General features: G+C 38.2%; 2 protein-coding genes across 7 annotated transcripts in view; both read right to left on the bottom strand.

The window, feature by feature from the left end:
• The window catches only part of UBE2U (ubiquitin conjugating enzyme E2 U), a 50,783-nt gene extending 34,434 nt beyond the window's left edge, over positions 1–16,349 (bottom strand). The window contains exons 1-8 of one of the 5 annotated variants that reach the window (XM_074376339.1): positions 15,267–15,344; positions 13,716–13,773; positions 12,609–12,701; positions 11,413–11,468; positions 10,876–10,910; positions 6,657–6,754; positions 5,612–5,703; positions 1,797–1,917 (exon numbers count right to left, since the gene is read on the bottom strand). In XM_074376339.1, coding sequence (XP_074232440.1) covers positions 1,797–1,914 — 118 coding nt within the window. In that variant the 5' untranslated portion in view covers positions 1,915–1,917; positions 5,612–5,703; positions 6,657–6,754; ... (3 more) ...; positions 13,716–13,773; positions 15,267–15,344. Of the gene's footprint in view, positions 1–1,796; positions 1,918–5,611; positions 5,704–6,656; positions 10,911–11,412; positions 11,469–12,608; positions 12,702–13,691; positions 13,774–15,266 lie in introns of those variants that run through there. The other 4 variants (XM_074376338.1, XM_074376337.1, XM_074376336.1 and 1 more) reach the window with 4 other exon arrangements.
• A 5,500-nt stretch (positions 16,350–21,849) lies between these two features.
• ROR1 (receptor tyrosine kinase like orphan receptor 1) overlaps positions 21,850–25,692 on the bottom strand; it is a 388,040-nt gene continuing 384,197 nt past the window's right edge. The window contains exons 9-10 of one of the 2 annotated variants that reach the window (XM_074376341.1): positions 24,648–25,592; positions 21,850–22,721 (exon numbers count right to left, since the gene is read on the bottom strand). In XM_074376341.1, the coding sequence (XP_074232442.1) occupies positions 22,686–22,721; positions 24,648–25,592 (981 nt within the window). In that variant the 3' untranslated portion in view covers positions 21,850–22,685. Of the gene's footprint in view, positions 25,593–25,692 lie in introns of both variants that reach the window. The other variant, XM_074376340.1, reaches the window with a different exon arrangement.

The raw sequence follows: 25,692 nt of genomic DNA on the forward strand, positions 1-25,692 counted from the left end.
TTTTTTTTCCCCCAAGTTGTTACAGGTAATTCATTCTCATTGGATATTGTTTTGCACAGAAATCCGCATAGTATTACACTAGACTACCATCGAATTGAGAGTGAATGAGTTTTGTGCACGTCTTCATTTCCCACCATAGCAGCTGGCTCTGCTGTGCCACAGCACTCTTTCCCCGTGAAGCTGCAGATCATTCTCCTCCTGGCACAGCAGGTACCACTCCCAGTCCTGCTGTGATGGCAAGCAAGCTGACAGCTATTTGCTGTCTTGGATTTCCACATATTTCACCAACATAAATAAAGAATAAAGTGAAAACCCGTCAAGGCACTATTTGCCTTGTTGCTCATTTGCTGGGTGATTCAGCAACTTGGACAGCTCTCCTGTCTGGTTTGATGGCAAAACAGGGACCTGGAATGTCTGAAGGATGATGTCCAGCTGAGAGCAAGACAAAGAGAGGGCCAATGTGTTTTCTGGTGTCGTCTCATCCTTCTCTCCACAGGGAAAACCCAAAATCTGTTGCACAGAATCATTTACTATAGAAAAAAAATTTGAAACTAGTTTTTAAATTTCCATTTACCAGGATATGGACATAGCTTTGTATAGAATATTTCTGTATAACGATAGAACAGTAGGGCTCCATTAAAGGATAAAGGATACGTATCATTCACTCACTCATTCCACAAATATTCACTGAGTGCAGAGGACACAGCAGTGGATGCTACAGTATTCTGGTAGGTCAGGAATAAGATCCAAATGAAGCAGTACCATTCCTCTGTGTACAAACCAGCCTCAAAACTGTCAGGGAATTTTGAGGACCTCTGCAACGATCATGACATATTTGAAGATACTGAAAAAGATGCCTGATCAATATTACATCAGACCCAGATGCCCCGTGGAGGAGCACTTGAACTTGGTCACAAATTGTACAGACCTAACCAATGAAGGGACTGGCAGGTCCTAGAAGAGGACTGGAAAAAGAGACCGTGGACATCTGAGAGAAAAAGAATGCGAGAGATGAGTTTGGCAGAGTCTGAACAGCAGAGCCTGCTGACTGGGGAGGCAGCAATACCAGCTGCTCTGCATGGTTGCTGTGCTCTGCTGAAAGGAAGGGCAGACTATAAAGGAAAGAGCTAAGTCACTAGGAGCCCAGCCCTCACTTGCGACAAACCCGTCTGGGCATAAGGAGCCAAGGCATTGCTCTGCTCACTGCAGAGAGTGCAAGGGAGGAAGGGAGGTGATGGAGCTAAGAGTCATGCAAAGGTTGCTGGCAGGATGAGAGTGAGCAAACCAAGGGTACCAGAAAAACATTGGTCGATAGACAGAAAGACTGAAGAGCCTCAGGTTTCATTTCCATGTAGACACTTTGAAGGAATACCTGGAGGGAGAATTCTCCAGAAAAAAAAAAAAAAAGCTGAACATTTTGTTAATCCAGGGGAAAGGATCCCAGATCAGTAAGATCTAGGGTACTGAAGGTGAAGTCTGGGAAATATCCACTGCAGATCCCTTTACAGAGGGTTCAAAACAGACGTCTTATCTTTATGATGGGTAGACTGGTTTCGTTTGCACCATTCGTCCATATGACCATTACATTTAAAGTTACTAAGCTTATGATTTTTGATAATCTTTAAAAAGGGACCACACTACTGATGGGCCTCACAAAGAGGTATAGTAGGAGAGATCTTAGCACGATTTCATTATGGGAAATGAATACAGAAAATATTCCATATACAAGTTATTTATAGCTCACTTACTTGCTATAAATAATAATTGGCAAGTAACAATAAGTCAGTACTTCTTACATGATAATGGCTGGTGGAAAAGTTGTAGAATTATTAGTCTGTACAGAGTTTCATCTTTAGTCAGTATATGGGCTGCTTCCACATTCACTGGGTTTTCTAACACTGGATTAGAAAGCATAACCTGTAGGAAAACATATAGAACACAGGGCTTTTAAGGTAACTTTCTTTCTTAGAGCAAAAAGACAAACCAATACATACAACATTCAAGAAGCATTTATTATATATCATATCCACCTGGAGATAGACACAAAGACAAATGAGACATGGTCCCTACTCTCAAGAAACTCTTGATCTATCTTGGTTCTATACTGTACATTCATGAGCCAAACATTAGGTCAAAGCAAGTTACAAGTACCTTCCTGTACCTTATTCCTTCCTATCACATACGTTTAATTTGAGTTATGTATAAAGGGAACTAAACATTAGGAAACACTGAAACATTTCCATTAAAGCCTATGAACTTACATTTTAACATGAGGTCATATTTAGATCCCGGATCAACAAACATATGTATTAAAGATTGCATGCAATTCAATATCCCTCCAGATCACTGAATGACTAATTTTGCATCTGTAGTAATTTTCTACTGCCGCTGTGACAAATCACCACAAATTTAGCATCTAAAACAGCAACATTTATCATCTCACATTACTGCAGGTAAGAGGAAGTTGGAGTTAGCTGGGCTGGTTTCTCTTTTCCAGATTTAACAAGTGTTTAACAAGCTGGCTGGGCTCTTATCAGAGGCTCTGGGAAGATGTGGTTTCCCAGCTCATTCTGGCTGTCTGTTAGCCGAATTCAATTCCTGAATTCAGTATTTGTAGGACTGAGTTTCCCACTTCATTGCTGGCAGCTCACTGGGGGCTCCCCTCAGCTCCAAGTGTCTCTCACCAGTCCTGACACTTGCACCCCTGCATCTCAGAGGCAGTAAAGGTGTGAAAAATCTTTCTCATGTTTGGACCCCTCCTGCCACATCCTTTCTCTTTCTTTTCTGCATTTCTCTGAGTGACTCTTCCATCATCCTCTTCTATTGTTAAGGGCTCATCTGATTACTTTGGGTACCCCTGCATAATTCAGGATAACCTTTCTATTTTAAGACGAGCTGATTAGTAATGGTAATTCCATCTGCCAAGTTCATTCACACCTAAGTTAGTTTGATTGAAAAACCGGAGGATGGGAGTCTTTGGGGATATCTTCAGAATTCTGCCTACAATAGTCTCTGTACATATGGACAAAATAGGTGACCAGTAGTAACCAAAACTTAACAGTTTTTCTAGACAATGATCTTGCTTATCTAGCATCTCAAAATTAGTGTTAGTCCAAATTTGAAATATCCATCGAATAATTCAGTATATTGAATCTTACATTATTATATACAAACTAGATAATAAAATATAGCCAAAATAATAACCACCAGGATATCTAAGTGTAGATACAAGTCAAAGTGGATTATTGTGGTTTAAGAGTTATGGAAATGATGGTAATCTTCCACTTATTAAAGCAGTAATCTGACATCTGATATTTCAAAAGCAACAGGAATTTTCTGCTTTTTTTTTCCTATCTAGAAAACACATTGGGCTATATTTCCAGGAATATTAATAATCCTTAAATAAGGATTCAATGTAGGTTGCAATATATCATTCAAAGTAGGTGGGAAGCAGATGACGCTTATCTTCAAGAGTAAGCTTCTGGTCTTTGGCTGGAGAGAGGATCTCATTTAGAGAGGCACATTTGGTAAAGTTCATTCAGTAGTCTTTTCATTGACCACTGTGCCTAAGACCTTTTCATATAATATGTACACAAGCAATTAAGTATATTTAGTGTTTTTTAAGAACTAGAATATAAGGAATATATTAAAATGTACAGATCTGACATCCTGTTACAATAGTAAAAAAAAAAAAAAGTCCAACTTTGAAATTAGCCATGTGACAATATGAAATAACATAAAAAGCTATCCAGAGGATAAATACAAAGAATTGAAGCATCAATAAACAACCATACCAGTGGGTATATTTTGCAGTATCCAATTAGTTAAAGCCCATGAATCTGGAATTTCTTTTATGAATGAGAGATGATTTTACTTTTGTACTGTATATGGAAGTACAAATTTTCAAAGAAATTAAGATTATACAAAATTTTAGAAGGAGATGATTAGCATATTTAGACTTTAAAATATTTTAAACACCATTTCAAGTACCATTCCCTTGGTACTTGGATAACAATGTGATAACTATAACTATGTTTCATATGTTAGTCAAAAGATTGTAATCAGAAAGCAATCTAAATTTAAATTACTTAAAATTCAATAAAATGAAAAACTCAGTTCCTCAATTACACTAGCCACATTTCAAGTAAGTGCTCAGTAGAATGTGCAAACGATGACTTTCAGATGTTGCAGGTATTAAACATTTCCATAAGTGCTGAAAGTTCTATTGGGCAGCACTGACCTTCAAAGGACTATTAAACAGCCATTAAAGCACCAATTGTAAAAATCTGGAAATTACTTGAGATAAAATGCTAAGTGGAAAAGAAATAGGCTATATAATGTGTACATATATACCATCACTGCAGCAGTGTAAAAATTCAGATTCGTTGCTTCCATCACGTTCCTTAGTACCTACCACACGAATTAGACTTGTTTCCTGACCTCAGAGAGCTTGCAGCCCAATAGAGGAAGACTGGTAAGGAAACAGCAGGTGTGTAATAGCACTACAGTGCTCTGATGGAGATTTGCTCAGGGTACCACTCCCTGTGGGTCTCAGAGGAAGTCCCCCTCCCCTCCCCTAAACCAAAGCCAGCAATTTCACCTAGGAAAGGAAATCAGGAAAGACATCCCAGAGGACAGTTTGTTTGACCTGACTCTTACAATATAAGCAATTGCTTGCCAGACAGAGAAAGAGGGGAAGCAGCTAGTTAGATAGGGAACTGGACTGAGCACTTCCTAAGGTCCAAGACTGACTTGAGTTTGTAACTTTAGTGTCTGGAACTCTATGAGTGCTTTTTAACCTGCACTGAACCAAGTACGGTGAGTGAAGAAAAGCATGAAGATATAAATACGAGCGGGATGGCAGTGTTTGGGAAAGGCTAAAGCCAGGTGTGAGGCAAAAGGAAACTATCATTTGTCAGGCAGCGGAATTTGGGCTTGACACTGTGAGTGAACACGGAACTGAAGATTTTCAACTGAAACATAGCGGAGAAGAAGAAAATGCTAATAACAATAGGGTAAGGAATTTTCTTTAAGATTACCAGTGATTTTTCTTTTCCTTTCTACTATCTTAAAATTTGTCTCTAATGTGGGCATATTTGTTTTACAAATCTATTTGAAGAAAAAAACTGTGTAATCTACTGGCTTTCCATGACGTATTTGGTAGTACTTTGTTGTAACTTTGTGTTACTGGTTAAGATTAAGAACAATCAAGATATTAACTGGATTGTATTGAGTTCTTTTCATGGACCACTCCTGGTTCTACGTACTTTACATGTATTAATTCATTTAGTCCTCACAAGTCGCATGAGGTAGCTACTAACAGCCTGATTTTACTGAGACGGAACTGGGGCACCGAGAAGTGAAGAAACTTGTCCAACAGCGCAAAGGTGTTAAGTGGCAGAACCAAGATGTGAGCCAAGTAATCTAAACTCATAGCCCCCGGGTTACTTCTTATTAAATGATTCTGCGATTCAAAATCTTCACCATTTTATTCTGGTTTGCTCTTGTTCACTACATTTCTGAGAGCGCTGATTTTTTACTATTCTTAAGGCAGGTTTTATTTGGGTGGAAGAGACAGAACAACTCAGTTGGAAGGAATCCAAAAGATCACCAGAGTTCCGCATGTCCTGCTTAATTCCTCAAAGTCTTTGCTCGAATCTCTCTCCTAGAACATGGCCCGGCACTGGTACATTTGTTCAATACCTATTTGTAGAAGGAACAAATTGAATAAATAAATTGAACATTGAATTTTTTTAAGTAGTAAATTCTACTCAGCATACCAAGATGACTAGACAGAAAATCAATGATTGGCTTTGTTTCATTTTCAAAGATAAGAAATGGGAGAGATGGAATTTGAATTATAACTCTTTGCTACTGAGAAAATTCAATTAAGCCAGAATACTATATTCTCCAGGTATTCCAGATAATCAAAATTTAATAGTTTATCTCTAGATATTATTAATAATGAGTAAGTCCTTGGATAGAATCTTGCTGAGCCAGATGCGAGTGGTCAAAGCAAGTGTTATTGCAATTCTTTATCTTAGCATCTCACTTAAGATGAGGCTCCTTGAGGAGTCAGGAATAACACGACACTGAGGCACGTTTCTAAAGACCATGGGCCCAGGAGGTAAAGGGTGTATCCTAGAAACAGGCATCTATCTGAGGAGAGGAGGCTGTTCCTCATTTAATTTGTTCACTGGGTTTGATATGAAAGCTTATAAAAGAGCAGGCTGCCAGAACTGTCAGAAACAAAGGATAAAGCTGAATATTTTACACTGAAGTCGCTCGATTCACCTCTCTGAGGACGGCAAGGTTCATGAATGAGGAAAGACCTAAAAGGCCTGTTCAATACTATGAAGTGAAGTTAGGAGCCAAAAGCAAACCTAAGACTGTATTTCCACAATTGAAACCACCCAAACAGTACTTCTTTTTCTTTCTTTTTGAAGGGCCTAAGCCATCAATTTCACTTTAAAAAGAATAGTCTGTATAATTCAAGTTCCATTTTACAGTCTTGATGTAGAAATGTTACTGATGTATACAGGCTTACTCAAGTCCTTTCAATGTTTAAACATGCATCGTACACCTTATTCCTTATATTCTGAATAACTGGAGTAATTAAAAATATTACAGAGAGGATTAGACTAATCTGTTCTTACCTGGAGGGTAAGTAAGATGCTGCTCAATGTATAGCTTCTATTCCACTGATGAGGGTTGTCCAAAAAATCTATACAGGGCTGGCCAGTGTGTGGGTCCACTGCATTCACATAACACATTAATACTGATACATATAATAAAATTATTATTTAAAACTTACGAACATCAACATATCATAGGCAAAATTAGAAAGCAAATTAGGAAACAGGAAAATTATTTGCAAAGAATGTGACAGATAGTTAATACAGGGCAGCTGTTAAGAGCATGGACTTTGGTGTCAGACACACATAAATTGGAACACTGACCTCTCCACTTACCAGCTGTGTGATGTTGGGCAATTAACTTTACCTCTCTGGGCCTCACTTGCCTAATATGTGAAATGGGGATATGATTAATGTACCCACCTTCACTGAAAAGAATTTTAAAAAATAAAGTCCTCAGTAGAGTACCTGGCATATAGTGGATCCCTTCAAAATGATGGCTGTTATTATTAATGTAATGTATAAATAATTTAATGTATAAATAATTTTTATAAATGAATAATAAAAACATTTATGCTCCAGTAGAAAAATCTTGCAATTAAAAGGTAAGAACTGGGAAGAAAATTTTGAAAAGGTGAAAAGAGGGGTCTTTCTTGGATTTAGTACATTGTATTGCAAAACCATAGTAATAGTAACAGTGCAGTGGGACACAAGATGAGACTGAACAATGCAGTAAGAGAATTCAGAACAAGTCTTAGTCTGTATTAAAACTGTTGTTACTTAAATGTAAAATTATGACTCAGTGGTGAAAGAAAACATTATCAAGAAATGGGACAAAAAAGCGTGTGCAAACTACTCATCGCCCTCCAGTATTTGCACTTCCTTTCTTCTCTCTATAAAGAAACATGGTGCCTCCACTCATCCCCATCCCCTAGCGTGGTTTTACATGAATACGTGGTTGCCCACACTTCCCCAGCCTTTCCTCCAGCAAGATATGGCCATGTGACTTAGCCTTAATCATGGGATATCTACAGAAGTAAAGTGTGTACCTTCTGGATCATATTTTCTTAAGGAAGCTGTTTGCCCTCGTCTCTTTCTCTTTCCCCTTCCCACTGGCTAGAAATGGAACCCACATGTTGAGGATGGCAAAAACCTCCCTGCCAGCTTCGTTCTGTTATATATAGATTGGAAAGACATTAAGAAGGTTGGCTTCTATGCCCTAACACCGTTAAGTAACTAAATCAGTATTTGGGAAAAAATACAAGTAAATATGAAAAATAAAACCACAGAATAACTATAAGAATATTAAGATGATGATTGGATTGTGATTTGGGAAAAGACCATCTAAGCGTAAAGATAATTCCAAAAATCTCAAAACATAAGACTAGTAGATATGACCTATATAAACATTTTAAAATCCCAGATGTGAAAAAAAAAACAGCAGCATAAACAAAACTGAAAAATTAGTGACAAAGGGAAATATTCGCAACATCTAGGACAATGTTAATAAGCCTGACAATTTACACAATAATATAATCAACAGATGTGAAAAAAATGTTTAAGTCACAAGTATTCAAAGAACTGTTTATTAAAATAACAGCAAGATTGTTATCAAATTGGCAAAAAATTTCTCCCAAGTTGCAATGCTCAGATTTGAAGAGCGATAAAATGAGAAGTTGATATACACTTACTGGAGGAAGTGAAAATAATATCCCGAGAGGCAATTAGGTTTTATGTATCTAAAAATTTAGAACCATACATAGCCATCTTTTGGAGTTTGGGGGCTGATGAATAACACTCCTCTCCTCCCAGGTTCATACATAATGAAGTAGGCCAAAGTGCTGAAAGATGTTAGTAAAAAACAACTTTGCATAAGACCGAAATGGAGAATGCACTTGATCAACAGTTTTAATTTCACCTCCACAAAAGTCACCCCGACTTGAACTTAACCCCGCAGCAGCAGGTCTGCCTAAGTTTCCTACCGGGAGAAACTGAGACTGCACCCATCCTAAGAGTGTTGGAAAGAAGAGTGTTGAGGAAGTGCTGAGCCACACAGGCATGGCTTGCTTTCTTCCCTCTCCCCGGTTACACAGATCACCCCAGGAGGAGGGAGGGCGGGAAAGAAGAGCAGTCACAAGCTCTGGGATACTTCTCCCTCTCAGAGACAGACATTCTCTCCATTGCATGGAAATGGGAAGCATGAGGATTAGGGATAAGCATGCCCCCTCCCCACCCCCACCCCATTATATTTAATTTACTAATTTTACTCCTAAGTGCTTATTTTAAGCAAATAATGGCAAATAACACAATTAATTTTGTACCGTAAATTTAACTTTATCCTTTAAAAATAGGTTTTAATTACAAAAGTAATAATGTACTTGGAAAAAATTACATAAAGTATATAAAATGTGATGTGAATGTTTCCCTGCCTACTAATGCCACTCTTCAGAGTTATTACCAATTGGTCTATACAAATACACATACACATACACACGTGTATCTCTGTGTGTGTGTGTGTGTGTGTGATTGTATGTAGAGTTTTTAGGGTTTTTAAATTAAATACAATTATATCTTACATTTTATTCTTAAAAGTATTTATTCATTTAATAGTAAATTGTCAGCATATTTCTGGATATATTTATTCAAAAAAATTTAAGTGCCAATTATATGCCAGATAGTGAAGATTCTAGGGGTATAACAATGACCAAAATGTATGGTCTTCACATGTCTTCCTTGTTATGTTTAAAAGCAATGTATATAGCGATAGGATATTTTATGTAAAAATTTCTGTATTAATGGGCATTGGAGTTATTTCCCTTTCCCATATTTCCAACATTGTTACTGGAAAGAAAATTCTTTAGTAATTAAATACTAATAAGAATATTAAACATATTCTTTAAAGTCTCCCCCCCCTAAAACTTTTAGAACTAATAAATGAATTCAGCAAGGTTTCCGGATACAAGATTAATATACAGAAATCTGTTGCATTTCTATACACTAATGATGAACTATCAGAAAGTTAAAAAAAAATCCTGTTTAAAATAGCACACAAAAAAATTCTAAGAATAAATTTAACCAAGGAAGTGAAAGATTTATACCCTGAAAACTATAAAACATTGATGAAATAAATTGAAGATGAGTCCAAAAAATGGAATATCCTGTGCTCTTGGATTGGAAGAATTAATATTGTTAAAAGGGCCATACCAACTCAAAGCAATCTACAGATTTAATGCAATCCCTGTCAAAATACCCAGAACGTTTTTCACAGAACTAGAACAAACAATCCTAATATTCATATGGAACCACAAAAGACAACGAATTACCAAAGCAATATTGAGAAAACAGAAAAAAGCTGGAGGTATCATCATCCCAGACTTTATACTACAAAGCTACAGTAATCAAAACATCACTTTACTGGCACAAAAACAGACACATAAATCAATGGAACCAAACAGAGAGCCCAGAAATACATTCATGCACTTATGGTCAATTAATCTACAGCACAGGAGGCAAGAATATACAATGGAGAAAAGATAGTCTCTTCCACAAGGGGTGCTGGAAAAACTGGACAGCCACATGTAAATCAATTTGATTAGACCATTCCCTCACACCATATACAAATTAAACTCAAATGATTTAAAGACCCAAATGTAAGATCAGAAACCATAAAACTCCTGAAAGAGAACATAGGCAGAATACTCTTGGACATAAATTATAGCCATAGTTTTTTGGCTCAGTCTCCTAAGGCAAGAGAAATAAAACCAAAAAATAGTACCTAATTAAACTTAAATTTTTTTGCACAGCAAAGGAAAGCATCAACAAAATGAAAAGACAACCTACGGAATGGGAGAATATATTTGCAAACAATGTGACCGACAAGAAGTTAATACACAAAATATACAAATAGCTCATATAACTTAATATCAAAAAAACAAACCACCCAATCAAAAAATGGGCAGAAGACCTGATTAGACATTTTTACAAAGAAGACATACAAATGCTAACAGGCACATGAAAAGATACTCAGCATCACTAATTATTAGAGAAATGTGAATCAAAACAATGAGATATCACTTCATATCTGTCAGAATGGCTCTCATCAACAACTTTACAAATAGCAAATGTTGGCAAGGATGTGGAGGAAAGGGAACCCTTGTACACTGTTGGTGGGAATGTAAATTGGTATAACCACTATGGAAAACAGTATGGAGGTTCCTCAAAAAACTAAAAATAGAGCTACCGTATGATCCAGCAATTCCACTCCTAGGTAAATATCTGGAAAAAATGAGAACACTAATTAGAAAAGATATATGTACCCCAATGTTCACAGCATCACTATTTACAATAGCCAAGAGATGGAAGCAACTCAGGTGCCCATCAACAAATGATTGGATTAAGAGGATGTGGTGTATACATACACACAAACACACACACACACAATGGAATATTACTCAGCCATAAAAAAGAAATGAAATACTGCCATTTGCAGCAAAGTGGATGGACCTAGAGAATATTATGCTTAGTGAAATAAGTCAGAGAAAGACAAATACTCTGTTATTTATACATGGAATCTAAAAAGAATAATACAAATGAATGTATATGCAAGACAGAAACAAACTCATAGATATAGAAAGAAAACTTGTGGTTACCAAAGGGGAGAGGGAAGTGGGGAGGGACAAATCAGAGGTATGGGATTAATAGAAACAAACTACTGTTATAAGCAACAATATACTATAGAGCACAAGGAATTAAGATTAAGTCCATTATCTTGTAATACCTTGTAATGGAGCATAATCTACAAAACTTCTGAATCAGATTGCTGCACACCTGAAACTAACATAACATTGTAAATCATCTATGCTTCAATGAAAAGATAACATATTCTTGCATACTTGTGTTAGTATTTCTACAGAATAATTCATAAACATGGTATTATAAGGATTTAGAGCTATTTGCATTTTGTATCTGATTAGAACTGTTGTCAAACTTCCCCAAAAGTTTGCACTAAGCTCTTAATTATGTCAGAGAACCCTTGTTTACCCATCCCTACTAAAATTGTATGTTATCTTTAACATTTATTTTACTAGTGAGGTTGAACATCTTTTTATGTTTATTTTCACCATGTTTTTGCCATCCAGTGTTTGTTTATAATCTCTACCCATTTTTCTACTGCTTCATATTTTTTCTTACTGATTCACAAGTGGTCTTTACATATTATAAATATTCTATTTTATGCATTGCAAATATTTTCCCTCCATTTGCAGAAGTCAGTGTATTTTCTGTTTATAATGTTGTTAACTGTAGAAAAGTTTTTAAGTTTATATAGTTTGTGTCATGCTTTTCTCATGGTTTCTAGGTTTTGTTGTTTTTAGAAAAACCTTCCTCACCAAGCCCATAAAAAATTCTATTAGATTTTCTTCTTTTTAGAAGAAATTAAAAATTTTTAAATTTGTAATTGATCAGGAATTTACTTTGCATATAACTTAAGTAACAATCTATCTTATTTATTTCTAAAATTTTAATTTGTCAGTGAATCATTTTTATAATAAAAAAACAGATCCAACTAAAATATTGAACAATATAGAAATGGTTAAGTTTATCATTTGGTCATAAAAAATTATCTTTTGAAGGCTGTTTAATACTGCAGAAATAAACATGTCATTTTAAATTAAAAAGATATAAAACTTTACGTGTAATACTTCAACTATTGAAAAAATAGTACGGAAAAATGCATACATAGAAAGGAAATAAATTTGGTTAAATGTTGAGAATAGTATCTCTCTGAATTAGGATTCAGGTGATAATTTTTTTTGCCTTTTAATATTTTCCCCAATAAGCATGCTTATTTTTATAATCATAACAAAATGATTAAGTGATTATAACAAAATGTTAAAAGATAATATTAAACACTAATAAAAAACAAGGTTAATAGGGACAGAGATCTTGATGATAAAAATTTCATTTGTTCCTTACCATTTGGATGAAAAGGAATTGTTTTAAATTTCACAACTGGAGGGACAAAATTGTACGCCAGTGTAAAATGTATCACCAATTGGAAGAATGAACCTACAATACAGAAATAAGCATTTTTACTCAAGTGTCATGTTCTACTGGTTAACCTGATTAGCAGAGGTTTCTTCCTACAGTTTAGCCTCCCCAAGGTCCCTAGAGTTTTATTAACAAGTAAATTGGATTACAGGGTGCATAGACTCCTTCAGATGGTGTAACAGACTCCTAACAATCTAATCCCAAGTCGCGTTCTCACCAGTCCCTCCCACCCACTGATGGTCCCCCAACACCTGCCCCCTTCACTGTGTCTCTCATATTTACTGAACTCCCTGCTGCAGAACCCTCTTTTGTATATAGGCTTTTGCCAGGCTGTTTGCTCTGCCTGAATTTCCTTCTCCTTCTTCTAAACCTGGCAAACTCTCACGCATTCTTCAGGACTCAACTCAAATGTCACTTCCTTGAGATGCCAAACCCGACTCTCCAAAGCAAAATTAACTAATCACTGCCTCCTCAGCATTCCATTCAAAATCCATAATAGCACATGCTATATTTTATTGTAATTATCCACTTACATGTTTTCCCCCACTACCTCACTCAACAAATACATCTTGTTAATCCACAACTATGAGAGTGCATGGGCATTAAGGTTTATAGTGGCCCAGTCTTTGAGAGTTTGATTTATGGAAATTTGTGGGAAAATTGTAGAGGAAAAGAAGAGAGATAATTGTGGGGTTTTTATGCCAGTAGACATTTTAATAGCTATTATCTGATTTCATGGAAGACTGTTAGATGATATTCTCAGTTGATTGGCTTTCCTGTGTCTGCCTCTTAAAAACATGATAACATTAAGATCTGGCATAAAGAAAACTTCAAACCTGAAACTTCTATCCATGTTGACAAATAGCAAAAAAATTAAGCCATACAGTGCAAAAATAACATGTGAATACTTTTGGAATTCTAGAAAATTTATACAATGCAACTTTAAAGAAATCAGTCTAATAATATAAAGACTTTTTTAAAAAGTAAATTGGTTTTGAAAGCACAAACCATGCCAAATTGTATTCTGTAGACCTTCAATATCAGCTTCCCATTCCATCATATCTTCACTTATAGGAAAGGCAGTGATACCCTTTAAGAAAAATTAAAGTGGAAGAAAAGATTAAATATTTATTGCAGCTTTGAAAATCAGGCTTTAGATTACAATGAATTCCAAAAGCTCTACATTTTCTTTTCCTGATAAATTTATTTATTTTTTGATTTGAGATGTTATAAGTTGTCTTGTTACACAGAAGTTAAGGTAGATTCCAGAAAACACACGCAATAGTACATTTAAAATAAATCATTAGTGTGGAAATCACCAGAGGGACAAGAAGGTCAAGGCTGGAATGTGTGGCATATGTTAGTTGACAGACAATTTAAGATTCAAATTCGAAAAGAAGGAAATAGTTGGAAAGTACACATTTCTTCAAAGCTTTAAAAAAAAAACTATATGAATGCTATACAAGGCATGAAGAAAATATGCATTAAGAAAACACAACTCCAAAATTAGGCTCATATATATAAATAAAATTTTCCTACTCTTGAGATATTCCAACAGAGGAACAAGACTGTATTTCATAGAAAGCCTTATTGGTTACACTGAGGAATACACTTAAATATAGTCAATAAACACTTCTGAGCACGCACATAGTTATTAGGTACATTAAGCACTTGTCTGGATGAACATTATATCTCTATTATCTACATTTTCTATATTTACATATCATTTCTTCCTTCATCAAATTTTCTTTCAAGAGAGAACCTCAAAGTTCAGGTGGAGAAAAAACAATATCAAATGCTACTTCCATGCCTCTGGGATGTCTATTCCTAACACCTCCTGTTAAGGCAATACCTCCATGGCAGTAATGCCATTGAATACACCTGAAGCAGGTGTTGCTAGGCATGCTATACCCTCCTTCTATACACAGTTTTCTATTCTTTCTCTTAATTACTCCCTCCCCCCTTCCATTTTTAAATTCTTCGTATCATATGTGATGAAACAGCACCCGTGGATAACCTCATTGATAACCTCATTGGTGGCATTTGGGGCAAAGCCTCTGTCTTTTATAAGTGAAAGGCATTTATGCATTATGTGTCACAGGAGTTCACAAAAAGTGCATTAGACAGGAAGTAGCAGAACCCGAGACTTTAGAAAGCAAGGGATTTTTGGAGTCAGAAAATCCTGTGATGGAATCCCGGGGCCAAATACTTACTAAGTCTTTCTGAGGCTTAGGCTTCGGTAGGTAAAACAAAACACTACCTACTTATTTTATAGTATTGTAATTAAGGAGTGCAACCCTTCACGTACTAGTCACTTACTACCTGATAGACCCCGATATTCAGGGTTTAAACGCACATAAATTACTCAGCACAATGTGCTCAATACTGTTAACTGTTATTATAAAGTACTAATAATTGTTATTACTATGAAATATGTTATAGTGAAAAAGGTTCTTTAGACAACAATTCTGTAGTGGCAAATTAGGTTTAAGTAAATTATGCCTTATAGAACAGACACAGATCAAACTGGTTTTAAAAATTCGTACCCCAATGAAACACACCCTCCAGGTCTCCAGTACTCACCTCATAATTGTTCTTTTTCAACTCTCGGAAGTCTCTTTGCAGCAAGTAGTAAGCTCTGCTGAGCATGACAGGGCAACAAACGGTCTGGCACTTGCCCCTGCACTCCCCGGCTTCACTCTGAGGCAGTGTCTGAAGTTAAGGGTCCCCTTCCCACACCTAGTTAACTGACAAGTTACTTGCTTTCTCGAGCCTCAGAACGCTGTGTGCTCCCAAGGTAAGTGGCTCTAAATTGGGCGTATAACAGTGACTTTCTTTTCTCCACTAAGTCTTCTAAAGGAGGACTTCAGAAGGAAAACTTAGGCGCTTTCTCGACAGCAGTGTTTCGCCGCAATGCCAGCCCGCAGCCCAGGCTGAAGGCAAACTTGGAATGAGCACCTGGGACCACACGTTGTTTGCACGTGAGGTGGGCGTGGGAGGTGTAAGCGTAGGGCTGCTGTAGCCAGTCGTTGGCTCCGCTTCACAGGTGTAACTAACCAAGCGCCCGCTCAGCTGGAGGACGCAAATCGGTTGCCGAGCAACAGGACCCTGTGCGACTAAAGAGAAAGAGGTAGGAGCGTGGTCACGCCTCATCCAATCAGCGACTTGCGGCGGCCTCTGGAAATCTCCGCAGCCAATCGTCCAACAGTTTCAATTTGAAGGGCCAATGAGATCCGTTGTTAAGGCAACCTTTCCCCTTCCCTCCCCCTACCCCGCGCCTGCTCGGTTCACCAATTTTGGGCTCTCCCCAGTTAGAGTAGAGGGTGGGGGTAAAGTCAGAGGATTGAGCGTGTAAATCTGTAAGTCAGAGAAGCCTTCTTTGGAAGTTCCTCTGTGAAATAATCCTTTCTTTTTCTTTGAATATCAGAAATTATTAAGCAAAAAGTGACTAGTAGTATAGGTCTGAACTTATTTATAATAACTTATATGGCACGTTAGCGTTCACAGTACGTTCACATACATTATTATCTTATCGAATCCTATAGTTACCCTGAGAGAATTCTCCACACCAGGGAACTACTTAAAGTTTCTCAGATTCTCATCTCTAGCACAGTTTTGCACCTGCTGTTTCTTCTATCTAAACATTTACCACGTTCCTTCCATCCTTCCCCTCCTTTTTCCTTTACTCATCGTTCATATTTACCTTTGCCTATGATTCCTTAGGGGATCCCTTAAGTTTAGGCTTCTCTTTTGTAATCCTGGAGAACCCTATATTTACCTCCTTCTTAGCATTTATCATGCTGTATCACAATTGTCTGTTGTTTTCTCCAGCAAACTGTGAGCTGTTAAAGGCATTCATCTGCCAGTGTCAACTACAGAAACTGTCATCCTTGTTCAGACTGTTCTTTTTTTTTAATTATTTACTATTTGTTTACTGATTTTATGGAAACAGAACATCAGTTCAATTATTTTATTCACAAATATTTATTTACCACTTACCATGTGGAACGATTCTGTTGAAGTGACTGCCTTTTTGGCTCTCGTATTCAATAAACAAGTATACAAAACCAAAACAAGTATATAAAACAAAAACCATAATTTCAGATCATAAGTGCTATATAGACAATAAAACAGTAATGTGATAGAGAGTGGAGGAGGTATTTAAGGGTTAAAAATGGTAGTCAGGGAAGGCTTGTGTAACATGAAAGATGAGAAGAGGCCGGCTATGCGAAATCTTGAAGGCAACGGGTTCTGGGAAGGAGAAAACACTCGTATCCTCCTCTGATTAAGTTGACTTATATGGCATAATTGACTTTAAGAAAGGGAGCTTGACCTAATCTGGTGAGCCTTAAATGGGACTGGGCTTTTCCAGAAGTGAGTAGTTGATAGTGTGAGAGGGATTCCATGTGAGGGAGATCATCTGTGGACACTTTTGAAAATGGAAGGGGCCATGTAGCAAGGAATATGGGCAGCCTGTAGGAGCTGAGTGGCTGCCGGCTGCTGGCCAGCAAGAGAGAGCCTCAATCCTATAATCACAAGCAACTGAATTGTGCCACAAATACATGAAGTTGGAAGAGGACCTGAACTCCAAATCAGAACACAATGTGGCCAATACTTGTGAGACCCTGAGCAGAGAATTCAGTCATGCTGGGCCCAGATCTGCTGGGCTAAAAGAGAGCTGTGGGCTAAAAATTGGATATTGTTTTAAGATACTAAGTTTGTGGTATTTTGTTATGCAGCAATAGCTAACTTAAACAACTTCTTACCCAGAGTGTACAGCCACTGACCAAGACAAGTTATGTGGCAAAAAAGGTCAGTCACTAACTCAGCTGGGCTTACCTGATTTAGTATGAAAAGAACTTGGGACCAGTTTATAGGCATAAATATACGTCTTTAGACAGGGTTCAGGGATAACATGGGTATGGCACCCTGAAAAATGAAGTCAACCAAGGGTCATGCCCAAATTTGCATCATTCTAGGTGAGCAAGGCCCCTCAGAGCCTGATTATTTCATATTTGCTAAGTTACTGAGGCCATCTCTAGGTTTCACAACCAAGCCTCCCCACCCCCTCTTTTTAAAAACAGTTCTTTCCCTCAGGACTGGAACAGATGTTTTCATTTTACTTAAATGAAAAGACTGTTTTCCTCACCCACCAGGACTATGTACCAGTACAAAGTGTTAACCTCATTTGGATTTGAACCCCCATCCTCAAGAGCAAAAGAAGGCTGAGGAGCGCCAAATGTCAGCTCAGCTGTGAGAAGTGTTTTAAATCATATTTTGACATATGTTACGCTGTTAACTAGAAAATGAAGTGTAGCACACATGCTTCTAGTAACTCTGGTTTCAAATCATATGATCCCTTCTTTGTCTTGAAGACCTTTTGATGTGCTTTCCCAATATTGAGTTTCTCTGCTTTTAATAATCTTATATTCCTTCCTCAATATAAATATCATGAAAAATACTGAACGCTAATCTTCAAAGATCAAACAGGAAGAAAGAGGTGGGCAGCATAGTTCAGTGACTTGAATTCCTGAAATTTTTCATTTAAAAATTTGATTTTAGCTTCTCAAAGCCTAGGCTCAAAGAAATGCTTGGTTCCCCTTTGTAAAGTTGAAGTTGCAGGCTGCCCCAAATTTCAGATTTGTGTTAACTGCAAAATAATTTGGTTTCTCCCTGTCAGAGACCTAAGATGCAGGGAGCCCTTGATCACTGTTACATCTGTATTTGCATCTACCTAACAGAGGGGAGCTCAGAATCAATACATGCTGACTTTTCTTCCACCTTCTCTGCTTTAGCTAGAGTGACCAAGAGTCCAGCTTTGCCTGGGGTGGGAGAATTTCCTGGGGAAAAGGACTTTCAGTGCTAAAACTGGCATAATCCTTGGCCAACTGGTGCCATTGTTCACCCTAGCTTGAGCATCAAGGACCTTTTCAGGGTGGGAGTTGTATAGGCAACTTGGTAACAACTGTTTACTTGTGTTTGGAGGTTGGTGTTTAAAGGAACTGAATTTGTTTTTCATGGCAGGCTGGTGCTCAAACCTCATAATCAAAGTTATGAAACATAATGCTCAGAATTACACCAGGAGAGGATTTTAGGGCTGCCTATGATGAAGGAATGCAGTGCCTGCTTGGTACTTTACATGCGCTGAAGTGTTACAGGAGAATCCCATCTCCTTTCACTTTGTTTCCAACATGGGAACATGAATCATTGACAGATACTGCATTTCATAATATCTAAGTGCATCTGTGACTGCTAAGTGTGTGTGTGTGGGGGGGTGGGGGAGGGTATAGCTCAGTGGTAGAATGCATGCCTAGCATGCATGAGGTCCTGGGTTCAATCCCCAGCATCTCCATTAAAAAAAAAAAAACCTAATTACGTCACCCCTCCCCACCAAAACCAAAACAAATAAAAAAAGGAACAGAGGTCCCTGAATATGGATACTTAGAGTCACTGTCCTTCAAATTGACTATCCCCTGAATTATCTTTATTTCATCAGGTTGACCTTTTGAGATACTGACCTTTTAAAAAGTGTAAATACAGGAATACTCTCTGTGATCTTAATGAGGAGTCTTTCTCCTTATTTAATCATTCTTGGATAAGAATAGCTACTAACCTGGTCACGTGGCTAAGGATCGGCCTCACATTAGGGCTGGTCAGCGAAAGTTCTAGTCCTCGTGTGAATGGTTCATAGGTGCCTAGAATTCAACTAGTCGTAAATATGTCAACAGACCTTCTCCCTGTTTGTCTCCATGTTTTTAAGCCTTCCCAGCCTAATTTCCCAGAGGATTACACTGACCTTGAGTGCTTTGATGGTTTGTAAGGCGCTCCTTCCTCTGAGTTAACAGCATCCTAATGCTCTTGGCATTTATGGTAACAAACTTCAGGTGCAGCCATATTTTGGCTGCAAAAATTCCTCTTATGTGTGTGTGCCCTCACTCCTTCTGCTCCTCTAATAGAGCATTTCCTCCTTCACGTTTGAACTATTGGTTGAAAAAAAATGCTCTGTAAATTAAGCGGAGTATAAGCTTCACCTCTAGCACCTCCCTCAGTTCCCCACTGCTGTCCTCCCCCAGAGCTTGCTGCCCTCTGAAGGCGGTGGGGAGCTAGCCTGAGCGAGGAGTTCACCGCCAGCCCGGGGTAGCGGGGGAATGATGGACTGCAGCTGGCAAAGGAACACAGTGGAACAAGCCACAGGTGACTGCATCAGCCAACTGGGTCGGGTTGTCACAGGAAGCTCAGGGGAGGCCCGGAGCCTCTGCAGCTGCTCCTGCTTGATGCTTACTGGGAGCTGGGCCTTCCCTCCTCCCAAGAAAGACCAGCCTATCTGTGACCTCAGCTTTGTCAAGTTGCGAATCAGAGGAGAGTTCTTTTAGTTGTGTTAATCATCAGCGCAAGGAGTCAAAGAAAGGTACACTAAGATACCGAACTCTTTTGAGTTTGTGTGTAGAAAAGAAAAAGCTTTTGGTCCCTATCCAAGTATGTGGGCTTGAGTGAACTAGACAAGGAGTATATTCTTGTGAAAGTCTAGGTACCTTTCTATCCAAGTGAATAACTACAAAAAAAAAAAAAAAGCCCAATTGTCAGATGATCAATGCAAAAATTTTTAGGGCTGAATTTTTGATAAAGTAAAACTTGAGTAACTTTAAAGAGATTAAAGCAGCTGAAATGTTATTAAATGTTTATATGTCCATTATTGAGGATGTAATGACCATCCTTCCCACCTCCCACACCCAGGCCTTTCAGTTAGGCTGGTTCTGCAATTCTCTATCTTGACACTATAGAAGGGCTTGTGAAAGCACAAGTTGCTGGATGCCACCCCAGAATTTCTGATTCCATGTTTTGAAGCGGGGCCTGAGAATCTGCATTTCTAACAAGTTCCAAATCTGCTGGTCTGAGGACCACACTTTGAGAACTACCGGGATAGATCATCTTTGAAGGTATGTAGATAATCGAGACCCTCTTTAATCAGTATTCAGTGATTTATAGGAGGCGTTATCTGAGATGGTGCTGGGAGCTTGCAGATGTTGGTGATGAGGGAATTAAGGGTAAGGCCTGGATCACAGAGTTGAAGGAACTGGGGATGGTGGGAAGGAAGAGCCTGGAGACACAGAAAGGAAATGGGAGTTAAGGGCAGACAGAGGAATTCAAGTGAGAGGGAGAAACCCAACCTGACACCGATCGCATTGCCATGTGAAGTGATTGCTCTATTGAGTTTGATCGCTGAGGTGGTGACAAGAGCTGTACCTAAGACAGATGGATGAGGCCCTGAAGGTTTTATTGTGTTCTCTTCCGTATTAAACAGCAGAAATGGACAAGTTCTTTGAACTTTCATAATGATACTCATTTTCCTTGACAGTGTGTCTTCATCGCCACATGGGGAGCTCTTTCTTTGGGGCAAATAAGGTCATAAAGATAAGCTGTGACAATCAAATGGCCACGTTTATTTTATCAGTATAAGATGTACACAGCTTTTCCTTCTTCAGATTGCTAAGATGACTGTTGATGTCTGAAGTTCACACGGAAACAGCAAGGCAGAAAAAGATCCAACAGTCAAACCCAACTTTGACATTCTGTTTGATTGTAATTATTCAATATATTATTTTGATCTTAAAAATTAAAATCTTGCCATATATAGGTGGGTAATATGTGGTCATAAACTCATTGAGATTCTCCCTTCTACCTAGTCACTAGCAAAAGAATGCCCATGTCTATTTTAAAAGCCTACTTACAGAAAATCATTTCAAAGAAATAGCAGTAAATAGGAATCATGATTCAGCTTTCTATGAAATGTCAAACATTAGGAGAAATAATATTAAGATTCCCAAATACCTCCATGATAGCAATGTTCAGGAAATAATATTGTATGGTAAACATTTTTAATAAACAGCAGCATAAACTAATCAGTGTTTAATATCATCTCTGGTGTGTGAAATACAAATGCATATAACCTCAATATAAAATAGGCTTCTTGTCATTACAATCCCATGCTTGTCTATTTGAAATGCCCATAATAACAAATCAAACATTATGTAATACAGTGATTAAATGCATGCAGTGAAAATAAGGAAAGGTGTGATAGGGCGAGGTCGCTGAATATTGCCATTATATATTTGAAGAAAATCTATATCGAGTTAAAAACAAAGGAAACAAGGAACCAGACCCAATATAAAAATGCAGAGATATATTTTCACTTCTGTGATACAAACCATAAACATAGTTTTGTGCAAAAAAGGGAAAAGATCTGAAAATAAAGTCATCTTACAAAACACTGTCAACAAAGCAAAAGATATTTTTCAGTCTGTGAAAAAAATACTATTTTAATACAAAAGGGACTGTGTTATATAGTATCACAGTGCTTTATAAAATACATTATTACAAGTGGTTTTGAAATTTCGCTTGCTAACTTTAATGACTTCAGTAATTATAAAATGTTCAAAATAAATGTTATAATTCTTTATAAAAAAAAACTAACTGGAATTATTTTTTAACCATAGTAATGTTTTTCCAGAGAAGATATTTTACTGGCTCATGGAATGCTAATTTCCCTTTAAGGGACTCCTAGAAAAACTCAGATTCACTGAAATTGTGTTTACTTAAAATAATAAATATTCTTGGAAAACAATTGATTGTCGTATGATATACAAAATTGTGGTTTGAATCTTCATCATTAAACAGTTGCATAGCAACAAAAGGATACAAATATTCTCCTCTACCTAAAGTTAAGAAATGTAACTTCTGAATCAGCTTATGTATGCCCCCCAAAAGCCTTAATTTATCTTCCAATAAATCTGAATATAGCCAATTCTTTGAGTTCACAGTACCTATAAGTCCATGTTTGTTGTTTGAAGATTCAGTATTTGGGAAAACTGCCACACATTTTGGTAAACATATTTCCTTGATTTCTCATCCATTTTTGAATTTTTTTTAAAACAAAATTGAAACGTCAACGTGCTTCTAATTCTCTTACATTCTCCTCATCAAGTATCATTTCCGGGAATTACTTTATATCCTGTAAGTCTCTTTATAAAGTCTCTTTAGCTGTAAAATAAAAAAATTGAGACTTTGAGACATTGTTCTTAGAAGAAAGGAGCGCTGTTTTTTAACAAGAGAAAAATCAATCATAACATTCCTTCCTATACAGAACTTGAAACCCCTAAGAATTCTAAACTTGGCAAAAGACAGCTAACAGGTAAGACATGAGATGCACATTTGATACCTTCCTCTAAGGTGAAAATGATCATGTTGCTCCTGTATACCAGCTTAAAAAATTCAGCTCATAGTACTCTTTGAAGTGAGAACTCAGTACTTGTTTTCTTTTTTAATGCTGAAATATTTTGCAAAATAGAATTCATAGTCTTCGGATTCCAAGTAACTCTATGAATAAATTGTCATAACTCTTGGTGCTGGAATAAAATCTGTGAACATTTCCAGATCAGGAAAAAAAAAGTGAGAGAAACTTTAGATTAACTAGATACTGCTGTCACAGAGCTTCCTGCTTCCCCAGAGTCCAGTGATGGTGAGCACTCCAATACCTTGGACAACTCATAAGCAGGAGCATGCAAGCACTGATGGGCTGGTCTATAGCCACGCCGCTATGCTTCAATATGATTGGTCCAGGGACGCTCCTGTGAGGCTGTCCCCATGGGAACCCTTGTTCCTTTCCCACGGATGCTGATCTAGGCCAAGGGGCCATTTTCCTGACTGTGCTGCCTTTGGTTCCTCATTTCTAATGCAACAAAGTGAACTATCAACCAACGATCAATTTTAGCATCCACATCTAGCCTTCTTATGATCTATGTCCTATGTGATTTCAAGGGCTTGTGTAAACACACTGTGGAAAAGGCCTTCATGATCAGCAGAGGAGATTCACAGAGAGGCACACTCTGCACCTTCCCAAAGAAGCCCCACTGAGTAGAAGGCTTCAGGGAAACTTACATTTGTCTTATGGCTCGTTTCCATCTGGGATTTTAAATTTGGCCTAAAGTGTCCTCATTGATTCTGAACATCACTTCCATACAAACACGCATAGAGTCTAAATTGAGTCAACATAATTCCTGAACATCTGTCCTGAAGAAAAGGCAGCAGGTAGACAAATGCTACGGTATATACATTTTGGGGCACGACCAGTCATGGCGACCAAAGGTGAATACACAAAGCACTGTTTAACTTTCCTTTTTGGTTTCATGCTTAATCATAAGGTTCTTTTCCTCTTCACTGGTTTGCAGTTTTCAGTACTTGAAACCAGATGTACCAATCCCAACGCCATGGCATACACCCTGATGGAGTATTAATCCCACAGTGTGTTTTTTTTCTGGCTGGTGTCTGCCCTGCTTGGTAAGACACAGTTAAACTTCACAGAAGATACTTGTTGCAATGTCTGCTAAATGAGAACCTTACTTTAATAAAAACATTTGAATATAAATCTTTTCTACGACTTTCTAGTTTTTCCTGTATACCACATTTACAAAAGTTGTGTGCATTTTACAGATCTGCAGAAATCATTGATTCGGTGTGTCCATGAATGTTGGAGTCTCCTAGCAAAGATGGTTGCTTTGAGTCTATTTTGTAGGGTTTTTGAGATTTGTTGCCAAAAACGGTGATACCCATTCCACTGGGATGATTTGGAATCGACATGTGTGGGAGTAAGGGAATATTTGCTTCCTGATTGGATCCTGATGAAGGCAAGCTGGTCACATGACCAGTACTAGTTGACCCACTGGCACTGCTCGGGGACCGACTCTTGGGAGGTGGGCAGTGCTGGATCACTCTGGGAGGACCTGGTGGCTGATAGTGGGCAGCTGGAAATGCTGCGTATCCAGGAGGTATTGGGTATCCATTGATGGGGATGAACCGCTGGTTCTGAGGTATCGGTGGGCTGATGAAACCAGCAATCTGGCCCTGTGGTGTAATACCCTGGCTCGGGAACATATAATTGGGATACCTGGGGTTACTGAGATTACTCACTGGGCTGGCACTAAGGGAGGTCGTCTGCGTGGTGGCATTTCCGCCCGAAGGAGTAGTTGAGCTGGTGTGACTTGAGAGCCCCTCCCAGGACCGAAGCCGGACGTGAATATCTTTAAATCTTGGTCTCCTGGAAGGAATCTCATTCCAACACTCCGTCATGAGGCTGTACATTCTGGGTGGGCAGTCTTCAGAGCATGGTAACAGCTGTCGTTTTCTCACCATTTCGATCACTTCCTGGTTACTAAATCCATAGTATGGCTGGAGTCCAAAACTGAAAATCTCCCACAAGACAACCCCAAAAGACCAGATATCTGAATCGGAAGAGAATTTGCCATACATAATGGCTTCAGGGGGCATCCAACGAATGGGCAGCAAAGACTTACTCTGTACCCTGTAGTAATCAGCGGAGTATATTTCTCTGGAAAGCCCAAGGTCTGAAATCTTTACGTGAAGTTGCTCTCCGATTAAAATATTGCGAGCTGCAAGGTCCTTATGGACAAAGAAGTGACTAGACAGGTACTCCATGCCGGCTGCAATCTGAATTGCAATGTGTAGAAAATCTCCGTGATCCAGGCTGGATTTTACAGTCCCGTCTTCATCACTGCTACAGCCAACATCTGAGTGTGGGGACCGCATGATGAGGAACTCATGCAGATCTCCCTGATTCATATACTCAAAAAGCATACACACAGGCTGTTCCTGGGTGACGGCCCCTAGAAGGCAGACAATATTGGGGTGGTGTAGTTCAGCCATCAGAGAGGCTTCCTGCTGAAATTCTGTCCATTGCTGGGGGTTGTTATAGTCTTTCAAGGTCTTTATAGCAACTAACTGAGCATGGTCCATGCCTGGGAGGTAGAGGTGGCCCTTATAGATCTTTCCAAGGGCACATTCACCCAATTCTTCCATAAAACGTACAGCGGAAAGAGGCAGTTCTTTTGCCTTGCTCTGTACAAGAGAAAGGAAAAGAGTGGTTTAAAACACTTCTTAAGACAAGACATCCTGGCATCTGAAAGGAGGGGTTGGGCATATTGAGAAAGGCTCTATA

Source organism: Camelus bactrianus, chromosome 13, assembly GCF_048773025.1.
Source record: "Camelus bactrianus isolate YW-2024 breed Bactrian camel chromosome 13, ASM4877302v1, whole genome shotgun sequence".
NCBI lineage: Eukaryota > Metazoa > Chordata > Mammalia > Artiodactyla > Camelidae > Camelus > Camelus bactrianus.